This window comes from Astyanax mexicanus, chromosome 9 (genome assembly GCF_023375975.1).
Source record: "Astyanax mexicanus isolate ESR-SI-001 chromosome 9, AstMex3_surface, whole genome shotgun sequence".
Lineage (NCBI taxonomy): Eukaryota > Metazoa > Chordata > Actinopteri > Characiformes > Acestrorhamphidae > Astyanax > Astyanax mexicanus.
This window is the reverse complement of record NC_064416.1, coordinates 32,577,157-32,604,611: the sequence shown is the minus strand read 5'-3', so window position 1 is coordinate 32,604,611 and position 27,455 is coordinate 32,577,157. Positions and strand designations below refer to the sequence as shown.

At 39.0% G+C, this 27,455-nt stretch overlaps 2 protein-coding genes across 2 annotated transcripts in view; one reads left to right on the top strand and one right to left on the bottom strand.

Moving 5' to 3' along the window:
- Nucleotides 1-27,455, top strand: part of LOC103028656 (protein jagged-1b) — a 98,290-nt gene that overhangs the window by 3,290 nt on the left and 67,545 nt on the right. Inside the window, exon 2 of the mRNA XM_007251005.4 lies at nucleotides 8,565-8,876. Coding sequence (XP_007251067.3) covers nucleotides 8,565-8,876 — 312 coding nt within the window. The remainder of the gene's footprint in view (nucleotides 1-8,564; nucleotides 8,877-27,455) is intronic.
- cfap45 (cilia and flagella associated protein 45) overlaps nucleotides 13,874-27,455 on the bottom strand; it is a 239,992-nt gene continuing 226,410 nt past the window's right edge. The window contains exon 13 of the transcript XR_007440749.1: nucleotides 13,874-13,914. The gene's annotated coding sequence lies outside the window, so the exon portion shown is untranslated. The remainder of the gene's footprint in view (nucleotides 13,915-27,455) is intronic.

The window sequence follows — 27,455 nt, the reverse complement described above, 5'->3', positions numbered from 1 at the left end:
AGACCCTATCTACACCCGGTCACCTGAAGCATCTTTGAGGATTAGGATTATATCTGAATACTATACAAAATGAGTAAATGCATTTAAAAGTGATATGAATCTGATTTCATATCCAAATTTCAGTCACATCTTATAGCAGTGTAAACAGATCCTTTCTTTTTAAGACACATTTAAGAGTAAAAACAGAACCCATCAAATTTGCATTTTCTGTTGCTTTCAGGAATCAGATTTCATTCCGATTAACTGGAAACGCAATTAAACAGGCAGAAATCAACTGTCACTGTTAGCTTTGTCCCAGCTAGTGACACCCATGGCTAGTGACACCAGTTTAAAACAATGTGTTATATGGTATTTTGCCATTTAAGTCCCATAAAAAACATGTCCACAGATAAAAGCTGGACAGTGCTGTGTGTACGACTGATTTAGTGAAACACAAATAGATATAAATGATAATAATAAACTGAAAAATACTGCTGCTTTTACTCAGGGTGGGTGAGGCTCACCCAACTTTCCAAGTACTCCAGTTAAAATGTCCTACTTGGAACTAGGAAATTCTAATATCCGAGCTTAAAAGGATAAGAAGCGTAAGAATCCAGCTCCCTGTGATCTAAGTAATAATGATGGTTATAATAGGAAATGGGGTCTTCGCGGTACTCAGAAGTGAGCCTATGTAGGGCTATGTGTGTTAGTAAAAGAATTTTAGACCGTCTCGCCCTGTTCTACCATCACTAACTGAAAGTGCTTGGCCCCCTAAAGCAGTTCAGAGAATTCCAGTTGAATTCTGCAGCCGTTCCCCGCTGCCCTGAGTTCAGGTGTTCGGGCCTGGGTCCTCGGCCCACAGTGTGAAAGCCAGACCCTGACTAGGCCGGACCTTTGAGCTGGGAGGCTGTGTGTGTGTATTAGAGGTTTGTGCTGTGGGTGGACATGCCTGGCCCGGCTCGAGGGCGTGAGAACGTTGTGGTTTGCTTTGTGCTGCTCTGCAGTTTGTTGCTCCAAGCTTTGGGCTTTGCTTCACTGCAGAACCCGCAGAATTATGGAGCAAGCGTATCCCTATGCAAAGAACTGGCTTCAGGCCTGTATAGTAATATTCATTAAGGTAGGAAAGTACAAAATATGATCTTTTGTCTGGAGAGCAGCGGAATTATGAATGCTGAGGCATCTTTAAGCATTTTTTTTTACAATGCAGTGTGCTGCAGGAGGGCCTTCTCAGAACCTGAAAGCCATGGAAGCTACAAAATAAAATGACAATAATGTAATACCATATAATATCTAATGGTATTGTGACTTTTAGGCTAGTCATGATGAATATTTTTGCTGACCTCAGTATTGGACTGTGTGTTTTTACAGTATTAGCTTGGAAAACTTTTTTTTCAATTTACTCTGTTTATTTTTTCAGAATATAAAGCAATTCAATGTCTGAATATTCTTAAGTAACAAAGTACAGGAATATGATAAATCCTGAACCTAACATCTAAGTTGCTGTGGCCGTTTATCAAGACACTTTTGTTGTCATTACATCTGAGTACAGGTACACAGTGTAGTGAAGTTACATTCCTCTGGAACCATGGTGCAACGTGGAACAACAATACAATAGACAAACATAAAGTGCAAAAGCATAACGAATGTGCAACATAAAACTATAATGCTACAATAAAAACAAATAATACAGCAGACAAGAGACAGTTTAACAGACAGGACAGTTCAGTATTGATACGGTATAATGAAATGTGTGTGTGTGTGTGTCTGTGTGCGTGTGTGTGAAGAGTGATGGGGGTACAGTTGTTGCAGCTGTTGCAGAGTCTGGTAGTGGAGGCTCTGTGTGTTGAGGAGTCTGACTGCCTGGTGGAAGAAACTGTTGCAGAGTCTGGTAGTGGAGGCTCTGTGTGTTGAGGAGTCTGACTGCCTGGTGGAAGAAACTGTTGCAGAGTCTGGTAGTGGAGGCTCTGTGTGTTGAGGAGTCTGACTGCCTGGTGAATGAAGCTGTTGCAGAGTCTGGTAGTGGAGGCTCGGATGCTCCTGTATCTTCTGCCGGACGGCATCAGAGCGAAGAGTCAGTGGGAGGGATGGGTGGGGTCGTCCACAATGCTGGCTCATCCTCTAGCCATCTTAAATGCACATGAACGATTTATATATTACATGTTTTAACACCACAGTATATGATATTACGGTCATACCGCCCAACCCTAAAAGCTATTAAACCATCAATATATCAGTAACATGAAATTGTTTAAAAAACTACAGTACCATTGTTTACTGCAACTATCCAATAAAAAATAGTTATTCTTATTTTTACAATTCTGATAAAATTTTTGGGCCAAAAAGGCCAAAAAGTATTTTTCTGACTTTAGGCTTGGAGACAGTAGTTAATACAGTAACAGCATACACTCACATACTAAAAGTCACGGGACATGAACTACTTTTGTGTCGCTTGCCTTTTGCCATGTTTCTGGGAAGCTAAAGAACGCTGCACTGTGTGGGGTCTGTTGCATAATGTCATAATGTGGATGTCATTTGATTGCCAGAGTCAGAGTCATTTTTGTTTTTGCAGGGACAGTTCTAGCCAGAAGCCATCGGTCACAATCATTTCCACCCACTGCACTGCCAATTTTTGCAATTTCACTGCACAGGAGCGTTAGCACAATTGTAGTACTGATGTGGTTGAGTCCAAATTTTGACTGGTTACTTTTTTCCAAGTAATTCAAAGAAAAAATACCATTTAGGAGAAGAATGTAAACAAGACTGATGTTTTGGTGGGTTGAAACATTAAATCTGATTGCAGATTTTTTTTTAAGATTTCAGATCTATTGAAATTCTGTATTCCAGCTAAGGATATGTGTTACTGCTGTGGAGATGATGACAGAATGATGTGCAGCTTGTTGGTCATTTTCTGGTCTAAATTTGTTTTGTAAATGAAGTAAGTATGTAAGTTCATTTGCAAAAAAAAAAACTGATAAGTGCTGTTCTTTAAACACACCGTTATCTGTTTTTGCAAATGAACACTTCAAATTATATTCAGTCCTCTGAATAACACCATATTAACACTGTATATAAGAATAATACTTGATGTCGTTGCTGTGCTTTGTTGCTTATGTTGCTTGTGCAGAACAGCAGCAGCATTTGGACAGTAGAGGTAATGAACAGTCAGTCGGTCAATGGCCCTCATGTATAATGGGACCGTTTCAGTGGAGCATTAAAACAGTACTTGACCTTTTTCAGGCTTTAGAGAGCAGCAGTCCATTACGGGATGGATGGCGGCCATCTTTGTTAAACATTTCAGTGTTTTTTTTGTTGTTGTTGTTTCTGACACAGCAAACAATTCAAATGAGAATAAGTGTATCACTATGGAGTCTATTGTGTATTTCTATTCAGACAGCAGTTATAACCAGGCACTAAGGGTATGTTTACACTATCTTGTTTTTTATTTTTAGTTTAGTTTATCTGTTTAATGTGATTTATATCTGACATTCGTCTGAACAGTTTATGCTCCTAAACTGACACTCACAAGTTTCAGTTTAATCTTCTCCAGCATCACAGGAGCTATTAAAGTGTTCCAGGAGCTGCAGCTAGGCTTATAAGTGATAATGCATTTCAGCTCACTGTAAATTTTGGTATGGCATGGTATTCGGCCATCTTTTTTTTTAAACTTTTTATTTTCTTTCACCACTGCAGCAACACCTTCATGTGGCCATGTTTGTTCATTTCTTAAAAAGTTCTTCAAACACAGAGCAGTTGTAATATGGGCCTTTAAATTTAGCTTAAACTAAAATTACCCCAAATATTCTAAAACCCAGCATGGAGTTATGTCTCAGGCAAATATGTTAATGATTGCAGCTACAGTCTGATTGGACACTTGGCATTACCATAAGTGCGTGTATATCGTCGCTGTCCTATGAAACACACTGATCTCCATTTTTATTGTACTACATATTTTGAAAAGACACACTGTTCCTTACACTGTGCCAAACTTTCTTGATGAACGGACCAATAGAAACTCTTTAAAATAACCTGAAATAAACTCTTTTTACATTGACTTTCATTAAAAGTTTACAAGGTTTTTTCTCTCTCCTGTAAAGTTGCTGTTTTGGAGATAAGTGTTTTTCATTGGACAGTGACGATATATAAAAAGGCTCTCAGTGACAACTTTTTGGGTAGTGTACCTTTTGGTGAAAGATTGCTCACTGCTACACGTGCCTCTATGACACTCTAAGAGGGGGTGCGTCATTAAACCAACCAGAAAGGTTGTCATGACAAATTATCTCCCATTTAGGTCTTCTTTAATGCAGCCACTATCACCTTTGTATGCAGTGGTATCATGAAAAAGAAACCTGGACTGCTTCAGACTGGAACTGTATTGTCTTTTGAGAAGAATCCAGATTCTGTTTGGGTTTTTCTGATGGCTTAGGTTGGGTTAGAGCTTGGAGGCCTCAATCCTGGTGAGTGCTTCAATCCAGTCTTGGCTTATGGAGTGACCATAGACTGTGTATAGCTGGACAGAGAGCATTGTCTCTCAAAAGGGAAGCCACCACAGGTCAGGCGCCCCCTGCTGTTCGGTTGTAGAAAGCTGTGTAACCCAACCCATCCCTATAGGGGATTTCAGTGGCAAAACAGACAATTTCAATCACTTTTTTTCCCCCAATATACTGTAATTCTACCTCCATTATTTAAATGCAACAGCTAGTGTAACCTCTGCTTATATTGTAAAATTTTTATATCCCTACAAAATTCGTTTTTTAAAACGTTATTCAGCTCTATTCAAAAAAGGTGTGGTTATTGTAAAAGGGCTGGTTATGGGCGGGACCAAAAACAGACCGCCAGCTCCGCTCCGCTCTGCAGCCTGTGACCTCGAGGCAGCCCTCAGGGGCGGGGTTATTTAAATGAGTAGGCTGTCTCTTCGCAGCCTTTGTCCCTCCTCTGGTCTCTACTGCGCAGACTCGGGTATCTGGATCGCCAACATGGCGGAAGATTTTGGCTTCATTTTCATTGAATGAATGGGAATGGCGACACCGCGTCCATCTTTTTTTACAGTCTCTGGGGGAGACTAACAGCCCAGTGATATGTGCAGGATGTCCTGCCGATATATTATGTGTTGGCTTTCTAATAGCAGGGCTTCCTACTAGCTTTTTCTTTCAGCAGGACGATACTCACCCATATACACCATAGATTTCCCTGGAATGTCTCTTTTCTAATAGATGATAATGGTCAATACTGAAATGACTGAGAGTAAAAGGCCAGTGTTGCACTGGCCAGTAGTTACTGGTCATGCTTTATCCACTGTCTGACTGTGGAAGACAGAGTTTTGGTGTCTTCACTGGAGGTGGGTTTAATGATCTTGGAGAAAAGAAAGAGAGAGGGAAAGAGTGAAAGAGAGAGAGTGCTGAAACACAGGTATGTAGGGAATGACCCTGGCATGAGATGGCAGGAGAGGAAGAAAGCTGGATGGAGAGTGATGGCCGCTTCTCTATCTGTGCCGAGCGTTTGATGTGTGAAGGTTTAGGAGCAGGAATGGGACAGTGTGGCACAGCGCAGCGCTCCGAGGACAGTGCAGGCATTGAGGCTGTCCGGTGGGACGGGGGGCACGCGGCGAGGACAGGCACCACTGAGTCTTACCGTCCGGCGATGCTCGGAATTCCTTAAGAGTGTGTGTGTCTGTGTGGAGTTTCTTTTAAGTGCCCATCTGTTGGCGCACAATTTGTGTCTAGTCTTTGAGGCTGGGGTCTACAGTCTAGACCTACCAGCGAATATTGTGGACATACTACATTTTAATGAATGTATTCGGAAACATTAAGTAGCCCCTCATTGCTGACACAGATGTGCAAATGCACAAACACAGGTTATACTCCATCCAGTACGTTTGGAATTAGGTTAAACGTTGGGAATAAGGCGTTTTGGTGATCACCACCAAAATCCAGAGCTCACTAATGCTCTTGTTGCTAAATGCAATCAAATCCTCTCAACAATGCTCTGAAATGGGATAGAAAACCTTCTTTGGACAGTAGTGACAGTTACTCCAACAAAAAAACATGATCACGTATTTTTCATATCCGGTACCACTTTAAAGTAAGACTACATTTATAAAGGGTTTATAAATGGTTTACAATTAGTTTATTAATTGCTACTAATTAGGTTGTAAATGCCTTAAAAATAATTAATAATCAGTTATAACACATACGTAGAAAGGCCATAATATAGATGTCTGTGGGTTCACTATTTGACAAACAGGTCATTGTTGCCCTTTCTATGTATGTGTTATAACTGATTATTAATGATTTTTAAGGAATACAAACTAATTAGAAACCTTTAATAAACTAATTGTAAACCATTTATAAACCCTTTATAAAGGTAGTCTTATTTAAAAGTGGTACCTCATATCCTTGATTTTGGAAGAAACGTTGATTTCCATCCCAGCATTTTGTGCTAATGTCAGCATCATGCCATCTTCACTATCATCTATTTATACATCGGTAGCTGAAAAAGTATGGCTTAGAAGAGAATGACTGTAGTCCCTGATTTTTTTCACCTGTATAATGAACCCATAGGCAGGTGTTTCTAATAAAGTGGCCAGTGGAGTGGATATTGATGACTTGTGCTTGTTTTTTGTGTGCTCGTGCTTCCTCTGATCCAGTACTGCAGTGTCTGTTCAAACCTGTTCTGACCTACTGGCTCTCTGTGGAGCTTATTAGCTCCAAGTACTGTATGTGTGTGGGTGTGTGTGTCTGATATGTGATGTGTGTGTGTGTGTCCTCACCTCCCCATCTGAGAAAATGAGAGATGAAAAGAAGAATAGCAGCAATGCTGCACAAAGAACAACGATGTAGGGAGAGTTCCCGGCTCGGAGGGAGAAAAGAGAGAAGAAAAGGGGAGCGGAGAGAGAGGGAGAGAGAGAAAGAAGAGAAAGAAAGCAGGAATGAGCGAAACGAAGGTTCCCAGTGTCTGCCGTCCCCGGGGACGAGCGGAGAGAAAGAGAGAGGAGTGGTATTGATACGGAGGAAGAATGGAATCTAAAGAGAGCGCGGTGTAGAGGGTAGGAAGTAGCCGCCACCAGGGAGGAGGCAGAGAAAAGAGAGAGAGCGTGAGAGAGAAGGAGCGGAGGGAAAAACGAGGAGGACGGGGGGAGGCTAAATAACCTGAGGGGAGAAGATTGAGCCAGATAAGGTGAGATGATTGGACAGATAGAGGCCGGGCCTGCAGCCGGACCAGGAGAGGAAGCGTCTGTGTGGACCAGGCATCCTGATTTCTGGAGTAACGCTGGATCAGTGTTATCGGCTCTCTCTGGACCTCAGCCCGCCGTCTTATCTCAGCTTTAAAACAAAGCCTGAGGTTTAGGGACCTTGATCAGTCTGGACTGACCGTGTAGCTTTCTCATGGTCAGAACACTGCTTCATTCATCAAGGACAGGCCCAAAGATCATCAAAGTGGACAGAAAAAAAGGAATGGTGGCCGTTGGAAGGGTGTTGGAACTGTAGGTCTGCCAAAGTCCAAAGCAAAAAAACACAAAAAGTGGTATATTTAAAAAATACTGTATCAAAAACGACCCAGAATTTTGAATAATGTGAGATTTTAATACTGTAGAGTCCCGTGTTCTAAACAGTATTTGCAAAAGTGTCTTGCTTTTAATTAATGTTGTATATCATGTTGTGCATGCTGAGATTGGATTTCTATCTGTATATTCAGTCAGAGACACACTATTATAATTAGAATTTATTGTGCATGATTTTGTAACCCTGAAATCCAATAGCTTTATTGGACATGTCGTTTTTCTGCAGCCCTTTATTCATATGTTCTCATCTTACCCTGCAACTTTATATGGATATCAACTCACATGTTCATTATTTTTTCTCCGTTTTGTAGAAAAATTATAGGGTAAACATTCATAATCTGATACATCTATCACAGAACACCGTATGTCCAGATGTTTGTGGACATCCCTTCTAATGAATGCATTCAGCTGCAGCACACAGTCACTGTAGTAGAGTGAACAAGTATTGCCAATAGAATAGCAAGCAGATGATGAACATTAACCTATTGACACCAGGTCTAATGCTCAATACAATACTTTTAGATGGGTTGATTTAAGAAGTTGACAAGAACACTCTTGTTGCTCACTGAACGCAATCAAATTCTCACAGCAAGGCAAAAGAATCTAGTATAATAAAGTCTTCCCTGGACTATAAAGACAGATAAACTATTTTCACTACCCTTCATTCAATAGGAAACAACGAATGAGCAGGTGTATAATACTTTAATATGTGTATAAAACTAGCATAAAACCTTTGTTCACATAGTCTATTATCACTGAGTCCCAGTGTGAGACTCCCAGTGTTTTAGTCATATAATTAAATGTGATTAAATTTGAATAATCATTACTAATGCAAGATTAGACACATTATTCTTTCTAATCCATAAAAACAGCGGGACTGCCCTCAAATCGTTAGTCCCTAAGTGATTTTCTTCATTTTCAGACAAAATGCAGCACGTACTCATTAGTATTCTACTGTTCATGATCTTCTTCATTTTCTCTCTTTCATCAGCCTCATTTCATCTCTTCTCTTTCCCTCGTTCCGCAGGTCCTGCAGGCAGTCGGCTCATTTGAGCTGCAGATCCACATGTGGCAGAACTCTTTGGGAATTCTACAGAGCGGTCAGTGCTGTGACCTCCAGGCCGGCGGGGGGCAGCGGTGTCCTCCTGGCGACCAGTGCGACACGTTCTTCAGGGTGTGTCTAAAGGAGTACCAGACCCGAGTGGCCCCCACGGGCTCCTGCACGTTCGGATCGGGGAGCACGCCCGTCTTGGGCGGGAACTCTCACACCGTACACCACCACGGACATGAGGGGAGCGAGGGCGGGCGCATCGTCATCCCGTTCAAATACGCCTGGCCGGTCAGTTCAGTTCTGAGTTTATTTTTGGTTGCTGTTAGGCCATGTCCATGGTTTGGTCTGTGTTTTGGCCTCCTAGTCAAATGAAAATTTTCCATTTTTGGTCATATTTTCCAAGCTATAGATTATTTGCAGTGTTGTCACGTGTACAGGCAAAACTGAGCTTCAGGAAATTCTTGACGTCACAATGCGTGCATTAGTTTTTGGCTGATTCTCAAATAAATCCTTAGTTTGGGCTTATAAGAACTGTGGTGCTTTTCAGCAAACAAGCCCGCGTTTTGCACCAGATTTAGTGAAACCTCCAAAACGTCACATCACACATCATTAACAGAAGGCGTTGCACAGCGGAAGCATTCACAGTTTGTGCTGAAGAACCTAGTATTCTTCGGTTCACGCTGCGAACAAATGTTCCTGGTTTCTGGTTCCTGAATCTACTTTTGTTGGTGGAAACATGATGAACCAGTTCAAAACTCGTGAACCAGAACAGTGTCAGAAATATTTTGCTAAATTTTTAAGATTTTAATAGTGATGTAATAGAACTTCTCAAACCCAAACCGGAATTGTTACACAGATTTTTTGTTAACGAAATACTTCCATATGCAGAAAATATTTTACAAAAATATTTAAAAAATGAATTTAATGTGTATCCAAATTTATGACTGGTACTTAGTAATTCAGTGTTGACTGTTGCCTTCGCCTCTTAATTTCCACATCTCTTTGACCTCATACCTTCATTGTTTGACAACATTTTCTTGGATCAATTTACAGAAGTCATCAATATTCCCATGTCTTATATATGATATACACTGCAGTACATTGGAGCTTGTTTAAACGTAGAATAATCACAATTGTGTCCTATACAGAAACAATAAGAAAAGGGTTTAAGAGGTTAAAGTTTCTGTGTGTGTTTGCTGACTTGCTAATTTGTTTATTGACCTTAAGCTGACCTTTGCTTGGAGTTGGCACGGTGACTTTGGCTCAGTGGTGGCACTGCACTGTCCACCGAGCGGCTGTAGCAGGAGGAGTGGTGCGGTCAGCGCTTGGCTCTTAACTGCTGGAGTCTTTAAGCTGATTACACTCCTTCACCCCGCGCTCATTGATTAGAGTGGATAAAGTGCAGGAGCGGGAGATAGTGGCGGGTGGGGGGTATGTCTGTGTGTGTGCAGTGTGTGTATGGTGTGTGTGTGTGTGTGTGTGTGTAAAGAGAGAGTGAGAGTTTCTGAGAGAGAGTTTCCTCTGCAGGTCTGAGGCGGAGGTGTGTAAATGCAGTATTCACTCTTTAATATTCATCTTCCTTCCTTCTCCTCCTCCTCCTCTTCCTCCTCCCATCCGCACATTCTCCCCCGCCGTCTCCTCAGAGTTCACCCAGACCGGACAGTGCTTTTCCTCCTGACCTCTGAACACACTGACCACACCATCTCACTGCCTTACAGGTTACAGTTACAAAATAGCCATATTAATTCCTCTAATCTTTCTCTTCTCTTCTCTTCTCCTCTTTTCTTCTCTTCTCGACTTATTTTGTATTTTTTCTTTTAATTTGTCTTGCCCTCTTTTTTCTTTTGTTTTGTATTTTTATTTTGCTTCTTCTCTTTTCTCCTTTTGTATAGTTTTCTCTGTTTTCTTTTGTTTTCTTGTTTTTCTTCTACTCTTAATTTCTTTTGTCTTGTATTCTCAATTAGTTTCTCATCTTTTCTTCTCTTCTCATCTTTTGTCTTACATACTTGTTTTGTCTCTTCATTTCTTTTGTCATGTATTCTTATTTTGTGTCTTTTCTTCTTTTCTCACCTTACTGTATGTCTTGTTTTTTTGTTTCTCTCTTTTTGTATTGTCTTTTTTTTCTTGAGTTTTGTCTTGTCGTCTCATTTTGTCTCTTCTATTCTTTTCCTCTCTTTTGAGAAGACTATAAAACATACATATTTAATATAGTCATTTGGTCTCTTCTCTTTTGACTTCTCTTTTGTTGAGTCTTCTTGTTTTTGTTTTTTCCTCTTTTATTCTCATGTTTTGTTTTGTCTTGTATTCTTTTTTTGTATTGTAATGTATTCTCATTTTGTCTTTTATCTTTTTCTTCTCTCATTTCTTCTTTTGTCTCTTTTCTTCTCTTTTTTCATTATCTTTTTTCTTTTGTTGTCTTTTGTCCTTTTTTCTGTTTGTCTCTTGTTTTCTTTTGTCTTGTCTTCTCATTATGTCTCTCTTCACTTCTTTTGGCTGGTCTTCCGATAATGTCTTTTCTCTTCTTGATTTGTCTCTACAGATTCTTCAATATGCTTTTTTCTTTTATCTCTTCTGCTATTTCATCTTTTCTTCTCTTTTTCTTCGCTTCCTGCTGAACAATATAACTCACACTGCCTCAGTCATCTCACACTCTGCTCAGTCACTGAGTCATTCATGATTGTGGGATAGATGTGATTGATGTGGTTTCTGAAGCTGTTTGGCATATTGTGATCTACAGAAATGGATAAAGTTACAGACGTATTCCAGATTACTTAACTCGAGGCGGTTTGCCGGGTGTGTCAGATGCTTTAGGCAGGCAGGGAGGGTAGTTTAGCTAAGCTGAATATGTCAGTTCCCATACTCAAATCACATCTGTGCTGTTGGACTTGGTTTGGGATATGATGAATATCGTGTTTGTTTGATTTTTCATGGGAGCATGACTTTATATTAGTGATGGTCTGATCCGATTACAGTATGCAACTGCTGATAGTGATACACATTCTATTACAAAAGCTTTATTCATATTAATATAATGCTGCTATAGTATATACATATACAGTATATATATATTTACAGCACCAGTTTGGAGGTTGGAACCTTAAATTCAATAGTTTTTTATTATTTAAAAAAATCTGCATGGTAAAATAATACTAGAGTCATCCAAACTATGAAGAAAAACACGAAGAACCATTATGAGGTACAGTGAACATAAATGTGATTCAGTTAACAGCTATGCGGAATTTGTCAAGAGTTAATTACTTCAATTTCTTGTTCTCTTAATGTGTTTGAGAGCATGAGCTGGTATACAGTAAATAGCTCTATTTGAAGAATGTTCTAATCCATATTATGGCAAGAACTACTCAACTAAGTAAATACTTAAGGAAATGAAGGTCAGTCAATCCTAAAACAAATTAAAGAACTTTGAAAGTATCCTTAAGTGCAGTCACAAAGACCATCAAAAATGTTATGATGAAACTGGCTCTAATCAGGACCTTCCCAGGAAAGGAAGAGCAAGAGTACCTCTGTTGCACCAGTTAATTTAATCAGAGTTATCAGCCTCAGAAACCGCAAGTTAACAGTTTAACCCCAGATAAGAACCACCTATAAATGCTTACACAGAATATTTTGGTTGGTTTAACACTTTTAAGTTACCTACATGATTCTTTATGTGTTCCTTCATAGATTGATTGGGGAAATGTGTCTAAACGTTTGACTGGTACTGTACATAGCTGTTAGTTATTGTGACAGGCCTACTGACTGGTATAGGGTGGGTTCGGTCCCATCACTACTTCATTTGAAGGAAAAAAGCATGTAGAAGATAATGTATGTGTAGAAGTTAGAGAAGGACATTATTAAACCCTATACATATAAAATGAATGATCGTATTTAAATTAACGGTCTTATTTAAAGCCTGTTTGAGTAACAGGGCTACCTTTTCGTATGTCCTTGTTACCGTCTACATGTAAATCTGTGTAAATCTTTAGTTACTTTGCCTTTTTTTCCTTTTCCTTTTCCTCCAGACGCTTCGACCTTTCCTGTCCTGTCATCCATAATGGATCAGGCTAATTCTCTTCTAATGTTACTGACACCGGCTATTTCTGTTCAGTTAAAGCTCAGCAGACTCATCCTACAGATCAGAACCATGACTTTCCATCCTCTGTTTATCCTCGCCAGACACACATCTCAATGAAGGAGAAACAGAGAGACAGACAGAAAGAAAGACAGACACATAGACGAAAAGAGAGAGATGCAGGCAGACGGAAAGAGGAGCATTGTGATGGAACACCGCAAACCCAGTCCATAAAACTAAACCAGAACAACAGCCCGAGCCGGGTTGGGTCAGCTTGTTTGTCTTGTGGTTTGAATCATTGATTTTAAATGCTGAGTCTCCCCAGTGGTGCGGTTGTGGCTTTACTTTGGGCCGGCGGGGGGGTAGCAGTACCATCCCCCCCAAATTCTCTGCAACTTTCTGTTTCCCAGAGACCCAGAGAAGTGTTTTAACCCTTAAAGGGGCGTCTCGAAATCTTTTAATGTGGTATTTGTCATGTTATGTCATAAACTGTAATGCAGCGTATAATGGAAACATTTCTACAAAACCTCTAAAAAAGGTTCTTTGAGTGATGATTTAGAAGAACTACTTTTTTTACCCTGAAAAAATCTATTTATAACGAACGAGTAGTATATTATTCTCAGACAGAGAGAAAGAGAGACCCAATAACTGGAGAAAGTGGAAAGTTACACACAACACGACAAAGTACAGCTCACGCTTTTAAACAGCTGGGCGTAGCACTGAGAATTTGCTTAAGCTCATTGTTTTTAAGCTTTAAATTTTCCTATGGCCCAATTTTTTCCAAAAATTTTATTAGAAACATGATGCAGTTGCGATACGTGCAATCAGCAATATAAAACAGCAGTTCAATTATTAATGAGGTATCTTTTCTAGATAGGGAGGACCTATATACACTGTAAGCCCGGATAAGTTGAATTTACTTTAATTTAATTTGAGGAAACCGGTTGCCTTAAAAAAGTTAAGTAATGGGGAATAAAAACTCAAGTTAACATAATTAAGCACATCAAGTTATTACAAGTAAAGGCGAAGTTGATTTAACATTTATGTTTTTGTTAAACCGTAAGACCGGATAAGTTGAGTTTACTTAACTTTTTTAAGGCAGCTGGTTTGCTCAGATTTTTTAAGTAACGGGAAATGAAAACTTGAGTTAGCATAAATTAAAACATCAAGTTATTACAACTAAAGGGGAACATAATTTATTTCTAAGGTAACTCAGGGTGAATCACTACACACTGATGGTGAGTGTTAGTCAGAAACCTTTGGACACACCCAGTATGCAAATAGATTGTGACAGAAGCCAATGGAAAAGAAGCTGTTAATGGCAACAGACAAAACTCAGTTATTTTAAGTTGGTTCAACTCAAAGATCTCAGTTTGAATGTTTAATATGTGCCCACAAATGTTCAACTAACTCAAAATAGTTGAGTACTGTTTAGAAATATCCAATTCGATGTAAAACAGACTTAAATAATTTGAGTTCAAACAACGTATGGGTTTACAGTGTAGGAAGGACAACTGTTAAATGGTTGACAGGGGTTAATTGCCAGTTATGTCTAATCAAGAAATGTGAAAAAAGCTGAATGTCAATCTTTTGTTATTTATATTTTATTAGAATTCCACGATAAATGGACCAATAGAAATGCTTCAAAATGGCTTGGATTAAAACCTTTTTTACCATTTTTACTTCCATTGAAGGTTTTTCCCTCTCCTGTAAAGTTTGAAAGTTTTTTGTAATGATAGTTCTGTAATGATACAGTACATAACAGAAGGATTGCTGGGTAAACTGGGGAATTGAGATGTGTGAGTAAACATTTAACATTACTGTGACAGAAGACATACAGTAGGTCTAGGTGTACAGTAGTCTACACTGCTATCATGATCACAGAATGCTCTAGATTCCAACTATGGTAGTCACTGTTTGCAGAAGGCTGGTAGGTAGCCAACCCTACTGATAAGCTTCACTTTTCACCATTTTCATGGTGATTTTTTTCTTCATTGTGTTGCACGTGCGCAAAGAACTGTGGGTAACCTCTTGGCTGCCTACAAAGGGCTCTTCCATGATGTAGTGCCAGATAAATAGAGCCGGTAGCACTTTATTGTAACTTTCATTAATATACCATTAACTAATGATTAATAACTGATATTTGTCACATTTAAAGAAGCTAAAAAGTTGCCATTACATTTGTAAATACTAATGAACGCATTGGCAACATGAACTGCAGTTGATAAACATTTGCCTGGTTTAAAATTCACATTTACTCGTGATTTATTAATTAATGTTTAAATTCTGATGAGCTTATGATTTGCTAATATTTTAATATGAATATTTATGCTGACAAATAAGTGTCATGTGTGAGCATTTGTTTATATTCCAATTCTGATGAACTACTGCTTTGTTCACATCTACTGATCATTAGTAAAAAATATATTAATGAAAGTTATTATAAAATGTTACTAAGCCCACCTCTGTAAACATATTACATCACATCACATTACATTTAGCAGACGCTTTTGTCCAAAGTGACTTACAATAGTGATGTACATGCAGTAATAGAGAGTTAAAGGTAAAAAAAAATCTTTACATAGGGCCTAAAGGAGGTCGTAGGGATATAAGGGGATAGTGGAGTGAAGGAGGGGAAGAAAGAAGAAGATAATGACGTTAGAAATAGTTAGTTTGTTAGAGGTGTTAGGAGAGTAAGGGCTCTTTTAAGAGCTCTGTCTAGTGAGAGATACAGATAGAGATATAGATAGTTTTGTCAATTATTTTGGGGAATCTACCATTGTGGTGATGGGATGTTCTACGCAGGGCTGTGCTGTGATGTGTTCTGTCAACACATCTAATTTAGAAATGTTCTCCTGCTTCGTTGGTAATTATGTTGTGAGTGTTACATTTTTCCCTCAATAAAGAGTCTTGAATATTAAATGAATTCATAATCTGCACCACTGTACACACACACATCATATTGGAATGCGAATACATTAATGAATTAATTTGATTTATGCCGGTGATAAAGCCCTCATTCATATTTAATCAATTGCATTTGATGGATAAATACTGAACATGTATTTGGTTTGGGTGGAATAGATTATGATGATTATGATGCTACTTATTATTATTATTTGGTCATTATGTTGAATTCTGTAAGCATACAATTATTCCCAATGCAGTTACCCTTGGATAACTGTAACAAAATTAACTACTACTAATTCTTTGGAATGCTGACAATTTATACTCTTCTGTGTATTATATTTTAATTATACAGTGTTCAAATGCGTAATAAGTTACTATTATTGGTGTGCAGTCAAGGTACCAGTGCAATGCAATTATAAGAATTATAACAGTGTTCTTGCTTGAGGTAGAGCTTGTCTAAATTGATGAAACAGCTATTGAAATGATCAGGAGATTCTGGTTCGAATCCTGTTCATGTAGCTTGCCATCAGCTGCAGGAGCCCCGAGAGAGCTCAATTGGCCTTGCTCTCTCTGGGTGAGTAAATGGCACTCTTTCCCCACATCACTCCAAAGGGCGATGTGGATCAGCACAAGGCGTCTGTGAGCTGATGTATCAGAACCAAGTCGCTGCGCTTTCCTCAGAGCGCACTGTGATGCCACATGGCAATGATGCATCAGTAGCAGCTCGAAAAGAGGCGGTGGATGACTTCACATGTATCGAAGGAGGCATGTGCTAGTCCTCACCCTCCTGGTGTGTTGGGGCATCACTAGTGATAGGGGCAGCCCTAATGAGTGGGTTGTGTAATTGGCTGTGTAAATTCGGGAGAAAATGAAAAAAAAAAAATGAAATTAAATATCTATTAAAAAAAAGCAGAAATTGCTTTTTGAAACTTTTTTGGGATGCATAGTTTAAATTGGGTTTCCATTTCCAATAGTGACAGGCTTGATTTCTATAGAACGGAAAGGAATGGACCCAATGTTGACCAAGGGCTTAATTTTTTCTACAGTCGATTTGTCAGTGCTGGAGTTGATATCTAGTTGCACTCTTGGTCACGTATGCTATGTAGGTGGTACATGCTTACAGGTAAAGCAGACAAAGGTGTGCTAAATATAGATTTACAGAAAGAGGCTAATCTTTAGGTTCCCAGCGTCTGTATGAGCAGGCAGCCTGCGGGCAGCGGAACCCTTTAAAAGCGGCTTGGCGCCTGGCGGGACAGTAACGGGGTACTGTGATCTGCTCGTCATCGTCCCGTTTGTTTCTTTGTTAGTGGTTCTGAACGCAGAGTCTCTGAGCCTTGCTTTTATTATTGTTGTCTGGGAGTGTTTTATGAGTTCTGCAGCCAGGCTGGATGTCTATTCATAAGCAGAGGATCAGAGCGAGGGCGAGAAAGCTGATATTATGTTTATAATTATGGCCGCATTGAGTCGTAATAACGTTTTCAATAAAGTCCAAAGCCGACTGGGGCTTTGTTGGGGGGGATAAGGGAAATTATGTGATGCAGTCCAGCTGTCCGGCACAGGGCTGTGTGTGGAAGCGCTTCTACTGGTCTGTGTGTGTGTGTGTGTGTGTTCCCTAAGAGAAACACACATACACAGAGGGTTGGTAGAGGAGCCTAAATGGTACTCAAGTACAACTCAGAACAAACAAATCAGAAACTACAGACAGTATGAACCCAATATATTTTATGATTTTCATGTATTAATTAACACCCATTCCATCTCTCAACACTCAAAGGAAGTTTGGCACCAGAAATTGGGGACAGGTCAGAACTGCAGACAGGTCAGTCCACTTTTTGCACCCTCTTCTTACAAAGCCATGCCTTTGTTGTAATGTGTGCATGTGGTTTTGCCCTCTCTTGTTGAAGAAGTCTTGAAGATTTCAAAGGCAGCATGTGTCTAAAAACTCAAATGTACTTTTCTGCTTTAATGCTACAATTACAGAAGTGTCCTGAACCCCCCCCCCCATACCATACCATGACAGACCCTGGCAGCTTTTAGACTTAATCTAGATGCTAATAACAGTTTGGGTGCTTCTTCCATTTCTTCCAAAAAAGGTCCATCCTAGATGCTTCTGAGCCCATCATTCTTTTTTTTAAAAATCACAAATTACACATTACTCGAGATCATCTCTGCTCATCTTTGCTCCTCAAGGGCTTTTTGAGCCTTTTCAACACTTCATCTTTAAAAATCACTGTACTTTTTAATGGCATTTAGTAATGGAGCACTGCTGGTGCTGGTACATTGCGTCAGCTCCAACTTAAATTAAACCAGAGGAACAAAAATCAATATTTAACCTGTAAATTAAAGATTTAATGAAAAGGTCTCTCTGGTATTATATATTATAAGGTATTATAATTGTTTGATATTCTAATTTTAGTTAAGCTCAGTTCTACTTTTCTTTATGCTCTTTAAAATGGTCTAGAATGGAGTGATACCACTTGAAAGTGAGCATTTGATGTTGTAAAATCAAATGCTTATTATAAAATTCCTTAAGTTTTGGGACTAATATATTGACAGTTAAATATATATATATATATATATATATATATATATATATATATATATATATATATATATATATATATATATATATATATATATACTGTAGATCCAAATGTTTGTGGATACCCCTTCTAATGACAGCATTCAGCTGCTTTAAGTTACAGCCACTGCTGACATAGATGTGCCAGTGCACACTCACTGCTTTTCTAGTCCCAGCAGAAGCAGAAGTACTGCCAAAAGAATAGGATTTCTTTGAACAGATATAAGATAACCTATTTACACTATGCCTAATGCAAGGCTTGTTCTTGATACAAGGGTTTAAAGCCTCCCTGATACACAAATCCGTTCAAATCAATGTACACTATATGGACAAATGTAATGGGACACTTGCTTAATTATAATTTCTTCTGAAATAAAGGCTATTAAAAAGAGTTTATCTTGCTTTTGTTGGAGCAGCTGTCTCAACTGTCCATTGAAGACTTTCTACCAGATTTGTCTACCAGACAGTAGGATTGCTGTGAGGATTTGATTGTATTCAGCAACAAAAGCACTAGTGAGGTCACGATATTGAATGATTTCCACCCTGCCTTATCCATAACTGCCTTAGCAATGTTTTGAAAGGGTTAGCTTGAAACAATACATCAATAATGTTCCAGGGGCGTTCTGAAATTGTGTGACATAATTATGGGTTGCATCAGAATGTTATTAAAACTGTTCTCACATATTTGTTCCCAGCTAGATTAAACCTAACATTATGGAAACATTATACAGAACGTTATCAGAACATTTAAGAACATTTAGAGAACTTTGAATAGAGACAGATATTCTAAATATGCTAATTCTAACATTTAGAGGAGTCCTATTCTACTGGCAGTTCTTCTACAGTCTACAGGTACTAGATTAGCTGTGCGTGTGCATTTGCACATTGCTGTCAGCAATGGGAGCAAATTAAAGTTGCTGAATGCCTGTATTAGTACTTTGATCATGCTGAAGATGATAAGAATGGTGATGATGATCTGTGTGTGTGTGTACATCAGTTACACTGGGCTGTGTAATATATCAGTGTGTTTTCTGTAAAGGGCTGCAGGGTTCTGAGCATGGCAGTGTTTGAATGCTGGGGGGCGGCGAGTGTGAGTGTGAGAAAATTCTGCCGGAGAAAACCGATCCGGTTCAGTTTCAGGGCTGGGCTGAGGGGCGGACTAGAACGAGTGAGAGGGAGAGCGAGAGAGAAAGAGGGAGAGGGAGATTTGTATGAGTGGCTGCCGAACTGAAAGAGCCGCATTATCTCCCATCTTTGTGTGCTGTTTTTTTTTTTTTTTATTGGAGGTGGGGTGGAGGGTTGTCCCACAGGCTCAGGTGGGGGAAGGAGGGGGGTGAACAGGTGAACACCGTTATTATGAGGTAAACTGAGCCTATTCTTTTTCTCTCTCTCTAGTTCTTTCTCTCTTTCTCTCTCTCTCTCTTTCTCTTTCTCTCTTTCACACACACACATGCACACACAAATAGGCCAAAAAGAATTAGAAGAAAAATACAAAGGAGATGGGTGTGTGTGTAAGAGAGGGGGACTGAAAGGAAAGAACGAGTGAAAGTTTGTCAAAAATGTCATAAAAATGTCATAAAACATTGTCAATTATAGAACAGGGAAGCCTGTTCACTCTGCGGCCATCTTTGTAACACATTGTAAGGGCAAATTACAGTTTAAGAAAATCATATTTTAAATCACTGATAAATCTGATTAAAACCTCATGAAAAGTTTGCATCATTTGCATCAAAAATGCACTAAAAACATACATTTTAGTCTCGTTTTGACTGCTGCGCTTTCACAGATCTCCACATTAAGAGGAGCTTTCCTCTTGTTGAACCTTCTCCATTTTAACTTAACCGGCAATGTGTTTATGTCTTTTTGTTAAAGGGTGGGATTCAGTCCAAAACAGAGGCCATGTTGAACAAAACGGCCAATTAAAAAGGGAAACTCCTACTTATATTTCAACCTGTGGCTTGTCTCCTCAATAATACCAATACATTACATACTATACAAATGACAAAATTTTTATTGGCTGTCCAACAGAAAAATGTGTTTTGGCCATTTTGGCCACATTACTGCAAGTTTAGTCTCTTGGTGATGCCACAGCCATCTGGGTCTGGGAGTCCCAGACAGCGTAATTGGTTTTGCGGTGTCTGAATGAGCAGCACAGCCCTCCCTTATCCTTATTGATCAGTGTGTTCAGTGTGATGCCAGCCAATGTGGGCATCTGTTAGCTTACACTCCCTGAAGCTTCAAAAAATACACAAAATGCACACTAGAACTGGTTTTTGGAATGATGGGGCTGCGTCTAATGTTGTTGGGATGAGTGGGGAGTTGGGGCAGCAAAGTTGTCCATGAACAGAATAATGGATTATTAAAATGATAAGTAAGTTAAATATAAAAAAAAACAAAAGCAATGTATGTCTTAGTCTGGAATGTCTAATTTCTAGATAAATTATTAAAACACTCCTGAGAATATTTGAGAGCTTTTTATTTATTTATTTATTTATTTCAGGAATTGCATGAAAGAATGTTGGGCCTCATTCACCAATATCTTTCTACAAATTATCTGAAATTAGTTCTTAGCAAAAGTGCTGACAGAAAGTCTACGTCAGATGCATGGTCTGTTCACAGCTCTGCTCTTATAATGATAGATTTCATTGTCCTTTTAAGTGGAGCACATCCCAAATACTGTCGAAATCTTAGTACAAAAACTGTGTGAGTGGTAATTTAATGTGTACATTTGCTCTTAAGAGCGGTTGGTGACTGAATAAGGCCCATTGACTGGTTGACATGATGACATGCCTTCTGCCTGCTCTCTCTCTCTCTCTCTCTCTCTCTCTCTCTCTTTCTCTCTCTCTCTGAATTTGTTAAAGTTTGCATTAAGGAAAGACAGCAGAGTCAGAAAGCAGCCCAGGGCTATTCCGTGATGACAGAGTAGACCAAAACAGCCGTCCCAAATGAGCTCATCCCTCTATCTCTCTACTGTTCAGATGACAGAGGAGAGGAGAAAGGATGAAAACTGATGTGAATGCCTGGGGACAGTACAAAATGTGTGTGTGTGTGCATGTGTGTGTGTGTGTGTGTTTGGTGTGGTTGAAAGTCTCGAGCCGCTCAGGCTTGAAGGTTTTGGCCGTTTAGATGAATACGGGTCAGATTCCTTTTGGCCTGGAGGCGAAAAACAAGGGTCAATGGGTGACCTGGGCACAAGGGTGAGACTAATACTTGCACACACACACGCACACAAACCCAGCATACACACACACACACACACACACACACACATAACACACATACATAACACACACACACACATAACACACACACTCGCTCTCGTTTCCCGGATCATTATTCTCAATTACCTTGGGACATTATTCTCAGTTACCTTCCTGCACCAGTATAGCAGTGAGTCAAGCCCCGAACGGATCGGGTTCCATCAACTCCCTGAATGGCTGTGAATGGCTGTGGAGGTGTCTGTCATTCGTTTTTTGCTGATATTCATTTCAATTTTGGCTTGTTTAGTCCTCTGTGTGTTTATGATGCTGCTTAGATATGGACATGTTGAAAAGAAATGAGTGTAATTATAATTATTCAGATAAAAACAGCATGTGAATTTCGAAATTATCACAGTTTTAGGATATTAATCTCAAAACATTAATAGAAAAGTAATAAACAGATTTATAAATATCATGGGTTGTAGGTTAGTACATTCACATGGTTGCTGTTTGATATGATAAGTGCATCTGTATGTACTGTATTTATGTAGGTTGTACTGAGTTAGGAAGCATACAATATCAAACTAGCTGCAATGCTAACAGCTGGGCTCAGCCAGGTTAAGGCCATGATGCTAACACACAAAGCATGGTGGGTTTTAGCCACAATGCTACCAGTCGGCGTCAGCTGGCTTGGAGCGTGTTTGCCATGATACTAGATGTTTTTCCAAGCTGGATTACTTACCGTTAGTTCTTGATAGTATTGGTGAACCACCAGTACCACCAATAAGCAAACATCTCCTGTATTATAACCATGAATTTGTGAGACCAGTTATCGCTGTAAACCTAGTAATTATACAGTTGATTTTCCTTTGCTTTCTGACTCAAAACATGCTTGCTTTAATACACAGACTTATCAAAAGTCATTGATCAGCTCCTTTATTTAGAAAGAAGCAATAAATTAGTTGGTGTTCCAATACTTTTGCAGTTGGTAGTACTGCAGTTTCAAAAGTTAAAGCATGCGTTTATTGTTATGTCCAACATGTGGACATATACAGTAGAGTTTGTTGGTTAAAATAGTAAAAAAAAATATATATTTTTAAATTAATTTCAAAGTTGGTTTGGCTTTTAAGTTTAGTCTATTCTAATTGGGTTGGAACAGTCATTTTATAAATTTTACAGTGGATACAGTCTACGCTACAATAGAAAAATTCCAGTATATGGCCTCTCTAAAGGCCAGTTCAGGCCGCTGGTGGTGCTGGGCGTTGGGGACTTCCCGTGTATAATGTTTAATAGAGTGCCATTCTGTCCCAGAATGCTAATGACCGTTGGGCTCTCAACACTATCGCCCTTTTGTGCCTTTGCCTGTGTCACTCATCCTCTTCTCTAAGCTTTTTATATCACTCCCTCGCTACATTACACCTCCGTAATCCTGTCTTTCTCCAGGGAGAGAGAGTGTGTGTGTGTGAGGAGGCGGGGTTATGGGTGCAGCTCAGTAAGGGCAAGTTCAGACTTGATCTGAGGCCACTTTCGAAAAATCACAAATGGTCACCTTCTGATAACACGAAAACAAACAGCTTAAGCCTGGGGCTGGAAATGGTCCAGTTTTTGCACTTGAACCATAACATCATACATCTGATAAGACTAACAGTTAATCTAAGGCTAAGGGAGCCTCTACACAGCAATTAGGAGTGTGAAAAATGAAAGCCAACAAAAACAGCTCCAGAAAAAAATAAGAGACCACCTAAAAATGATGCATGAAAACTGTGATTAAAAAACAGGGTTATTCCACCAAATATTGATTTCTGAACTCTTACATATTTATGAATATGAACTTGTTTTTTTTGCATTATTTGAGGCCTTAAAGCTCTGCATCAGTTTGGTTATTTCGGCCATTTCTCATTTTCTGTAAATAAATGCTGTACATGACAATATTTTTATTTGGAATTTGGGAGAAATGTCCGTAGTTTATAGAATAAAACAACAATGTTCATTTTACTTGAACATAAACCTATGAATAGCAGAATCAGAGTAACTGATTCAGAAACTGAAGTGGTTCTTTTGTTTTTTTTCCAGAGCTTTATTTTTATATAGAATATTTTTTTTATATAGAGCTTATATGTGGCTTTTTGTTGTTTTGGCACTGTTAGATACCATTGTATATAAAAAGGGAAATAAATACTGTAGATGTAAAATAATAATAAATCCCAGCCGCTTCACCAAAGATATATGGTGTAGTTTCTGCTGTGCCAAGCCTGCAGTCAGTGGACCATCAGCATCATTTTAAAATTGTTATCCCTTCCTCACTCTCAATTTCTCACTCCCTGCTTTTGGGCACAGACACTAATTTTGGCTCATCTGCCTTGCAGAGGTCACGCATCGGGTCACTCTGACCTGCTGTCCTGTCTCTCTCCCTCTCTGCAGTGGCTTCAGGTTCATCAGTAATGGAACACAAATTGCTGCTGATAGATCTTCTGTGTCTGCATAATAGTGTACAAAATACGCATTTAACCCCAGAACCTGCAGAGCCATAGTGAGGTAGAGCCCTTGCTTTGCTTTAACTCACTTTGAACCTCACTTTGTCACTCTGCTCTGATGTCCTGACGCTCTCAATCTCTCTCCATCTTACTCAACCTCACCCTGCCTCTCTTTACCTTTCTCTATATCACTCTACCACCATCTGGTTTAGTGAAGAATTAAATAAATAAATTAAATAAATTGTTATTAACATCAAATATAGTCAAAATCATACAAGACATGTTTGAAATCTGAAGGTTTTGTCAGTATTGCTGGTCAGCCAGTAGAGTCACACTGGATACATAACTAACAGGCTATTTTACTGGTTTGAAAGAGCAAAAAGGGGTTAAAATGCAGATCTCCAATGGGGATAAGACCCTGTGTGTGTGTGTCGGTAGGCTGTAAGGTGATACCGTTTGAATCTATTGTGTTGGATTCTGGAAAGTTCTGGCAGTCAGTTACCTGAACATTCCTCCAGCCTGGGAACCAAACCCACTCTACCCACTGACCGAGAGAAACAGAGAAGAAGTGAGAGGTAGAGAGAGAAAGAGGTAGAGAGAGAAAATGAGAGAGAGAGAGAGAAACAAGTGGAGGTCATCAGAAAAGTCCCTTCAGTCCATGTCTGCACACACACACACACACACACACACTGCATACCTGTGCAATCACGCAGAGAAGAGTACTCTCTCTATCTCTCTCTCTCTCTCTCTCTCTCTCTCTCTAGCTTTATTGGCATGACTGTAATAAGCAATAATTTTAATAACAATAGAATAAAGTAACAATTACTGAGCAAAAACAATCACTTAAGTGAAAAATTAAATTAAGAATAAAATAAATCATACAAAAGTAGCAGTACCATGTATATGAGAGGGCATAGTGGCTCTCAGAGAAGCTCAGAGAATGCTTGGCAGCCACATTTTCATATGTGTTGGGGTTATTTTGGGATGTATTTTCGTGATTTAGTTTGATTTTCTTAAGACACATACACCACTACCCCTCTTGATGTTGGTTGTTGCCAGTTTCTTTGCCAGTTTTAACAGTTTTAATTATGATAAAATTGGCACTCATCAGGATCGTACCAGAAAAGGAAGACCAAGAGTTACCTCTGTTTCAAAGGATAGGTTATTTAGAGTTGCCAGCCTCAGAAACCACAAGTTAACATGCAGCACCCCAGATAAGAGCACCTAAATGCATCTAAACCTTGGACACTGGTACTGTATACTCAATCATTGACATGACTTTTTCTCTTTCTCTCTTTTTCTTGTGCTTTCTATTTTTTATCCAAACATCCATGTACTGATCTACTGTATTCTTTGACTCACACATATACTCACACACACACACTTATGCGTGTCATTCGGGCTGATTGTGGCTGACGCTTTAGACAGCAGACGGAGGGAGTTAATTGGGTTAGGACGAGCCGGTGTGTTTAGTGGAGATAAGTTAATAACCGCGGGACAGGCAGTGTGTGGGACGCTGTGCTTTAATGAAGCTCATTTGTGTGCAAATTGGACTGAAAGTGGAGGTTCTATAAAAGGAGGAAAGAGGAGAGGAGGGTGAGACTGCTGTCATCACCTTTAGTTACAAGGGTGACCAGGACGGAGACATGGGCAGGGACTCAGGGATGTGTGTGTGTGTGTGTGTGTGTGTGTGTTTGTGTGTTTGTGTATTGGTGCGTGAAGCTGTGCCAATCCACCTGTGACAATGGGACTAATTAAAATACCTGAATTGAGCAAATAAAAGGTGTGTCCCAATATGTATTTACACCAAATACATGCTGAATTAGACCTATTATCATCCAATTATTTGCACAAAATCTGAATCCTTGCTTACTTCAGATAATGTCAGTGTTTCTGAGAGCACTATTTAGAAGGTACTATCCAAAAATGGTGGAAAACATAGAACAAAATATTGACCACAAAAATCTAGGTTTTCTCACATCTGCCAAAACACTTAGATGACCCTTTTGTAATAACGATATGTCAAATAATAAGGCAAATATTTCCTGACAATGGAGTTCATTTCTACATTTGGTGCAAAGCAAATACTGTATATCATCCATAATAAGAACATCTTAGCAGCTGTCAAACATGGTGGCGGTTGTGCAGTGCCGTGGGAAAGCTGCGCTGCTTCAGGCCATTAAAGACTTAATCTGTAATTAAAGGAACCCTGAAATCTGCACTCTACTACAAGAATGTCCAGTCATGAGTCTATTAGCTGAAGCTTAAAAATGCAAGTTCACCTCAGAATGGGACACAGTGAACAAAGCGAAGGTTTCTGACTGACCTGCTCAGAGTCCTGGCTGCAACCCGGTTGAGATGCCATGGCAGAGCTTTAACAGGGCAGGTCAAGCTTGAAAGCCCTCCAGTTTGACTTAATTAAGGCAGTTGTGTAAAGATAAGTCAGCCAAGATTCCTGATCTGCAGTCGAAGCCTTTGGCCAAAAGTTTGGATACCCTTGACCAAATAAAACATTTAATGTTTTTGCAGTAAAAGGTAGTAAACACAGCCCTTGTAGGTTATCCAAATTTAAAATACAATATCTTTCTGTCAAAATCATTAACACCCCAGGCAAAGGCTCGCAAAGCCAAGGGTCTATCTGAATTTGTTTTATGATGTCAGCTGAATCAAATATTTAAGCTTGATACACTAAAAGTTATAGGAAAGCATTTTCTTTTTTTTTTTATTAAGCCATCGCTAGTCGCCTTCCCAGCCACGGCGTTAATCAAGTGCCCCGCCCAAAACAGCTCCCCACCGGGAATTAGCCGCTAGGGCAGCAGTATCTGTCACCCCCAAAAAAGGACATTTCACTTGATCTTAGCCAAAAGGCCGAGAAGCGATTTTTAAGGAAAGCATTTTTAAGACCAGATTTTAGATTCAGCCTTTCAGAATGTCTAAAGCAACCTTTGTTGTAACATTACAGAAATTATAATTTAAGAACCTTCCGAAACCTGTGATATAATAATGGTTTGCATCACAGTATTATTAGATTGTTTCTCACACAACATTCTCAGCTCGACAAATACTAACATTTTAATAACATTAAAAGTAAAAGTTAAAACATTGAAACAAGAAATGTTGCAGCAACTTTATCAAAATGTTTAAAAACATTAAATAAAACCATTCTGAGAACTTGACAGATTGGCCGTTTTAAGAATATTTACCATCACATTTAAAAAAAAAATCTACTAACCATAAATTGTTAGCTGGTAAGAATCACAAATTTTGAATAATGTAGTGGAGTGAAACATACTTTAGTAAAGATACACAAAAATACGATTTAATTACAGTAGCAATTTACATTTACTTTACCAGTTACTGTCCACCACTGTTTAGCTTGTTTAGCTTAGATATATTAGATAATGATACCTTCACAATAGATCACTTAAAAACAAGTTATTAATAGAGAAATTCAACCTAACATAGTTTGTTTAAGCTTAAAACAATAACTACAAAGTAATAAACAGTACATATACATATATTTATAAAGGTAGCATTTATACAAAGTGTATTTTGCATGTTTTTAATGTTTCCTCAATTTTCTTATAACCAAAACAAGGCCCAAATATTGTGAGAAAATGGAATCGTGAATCC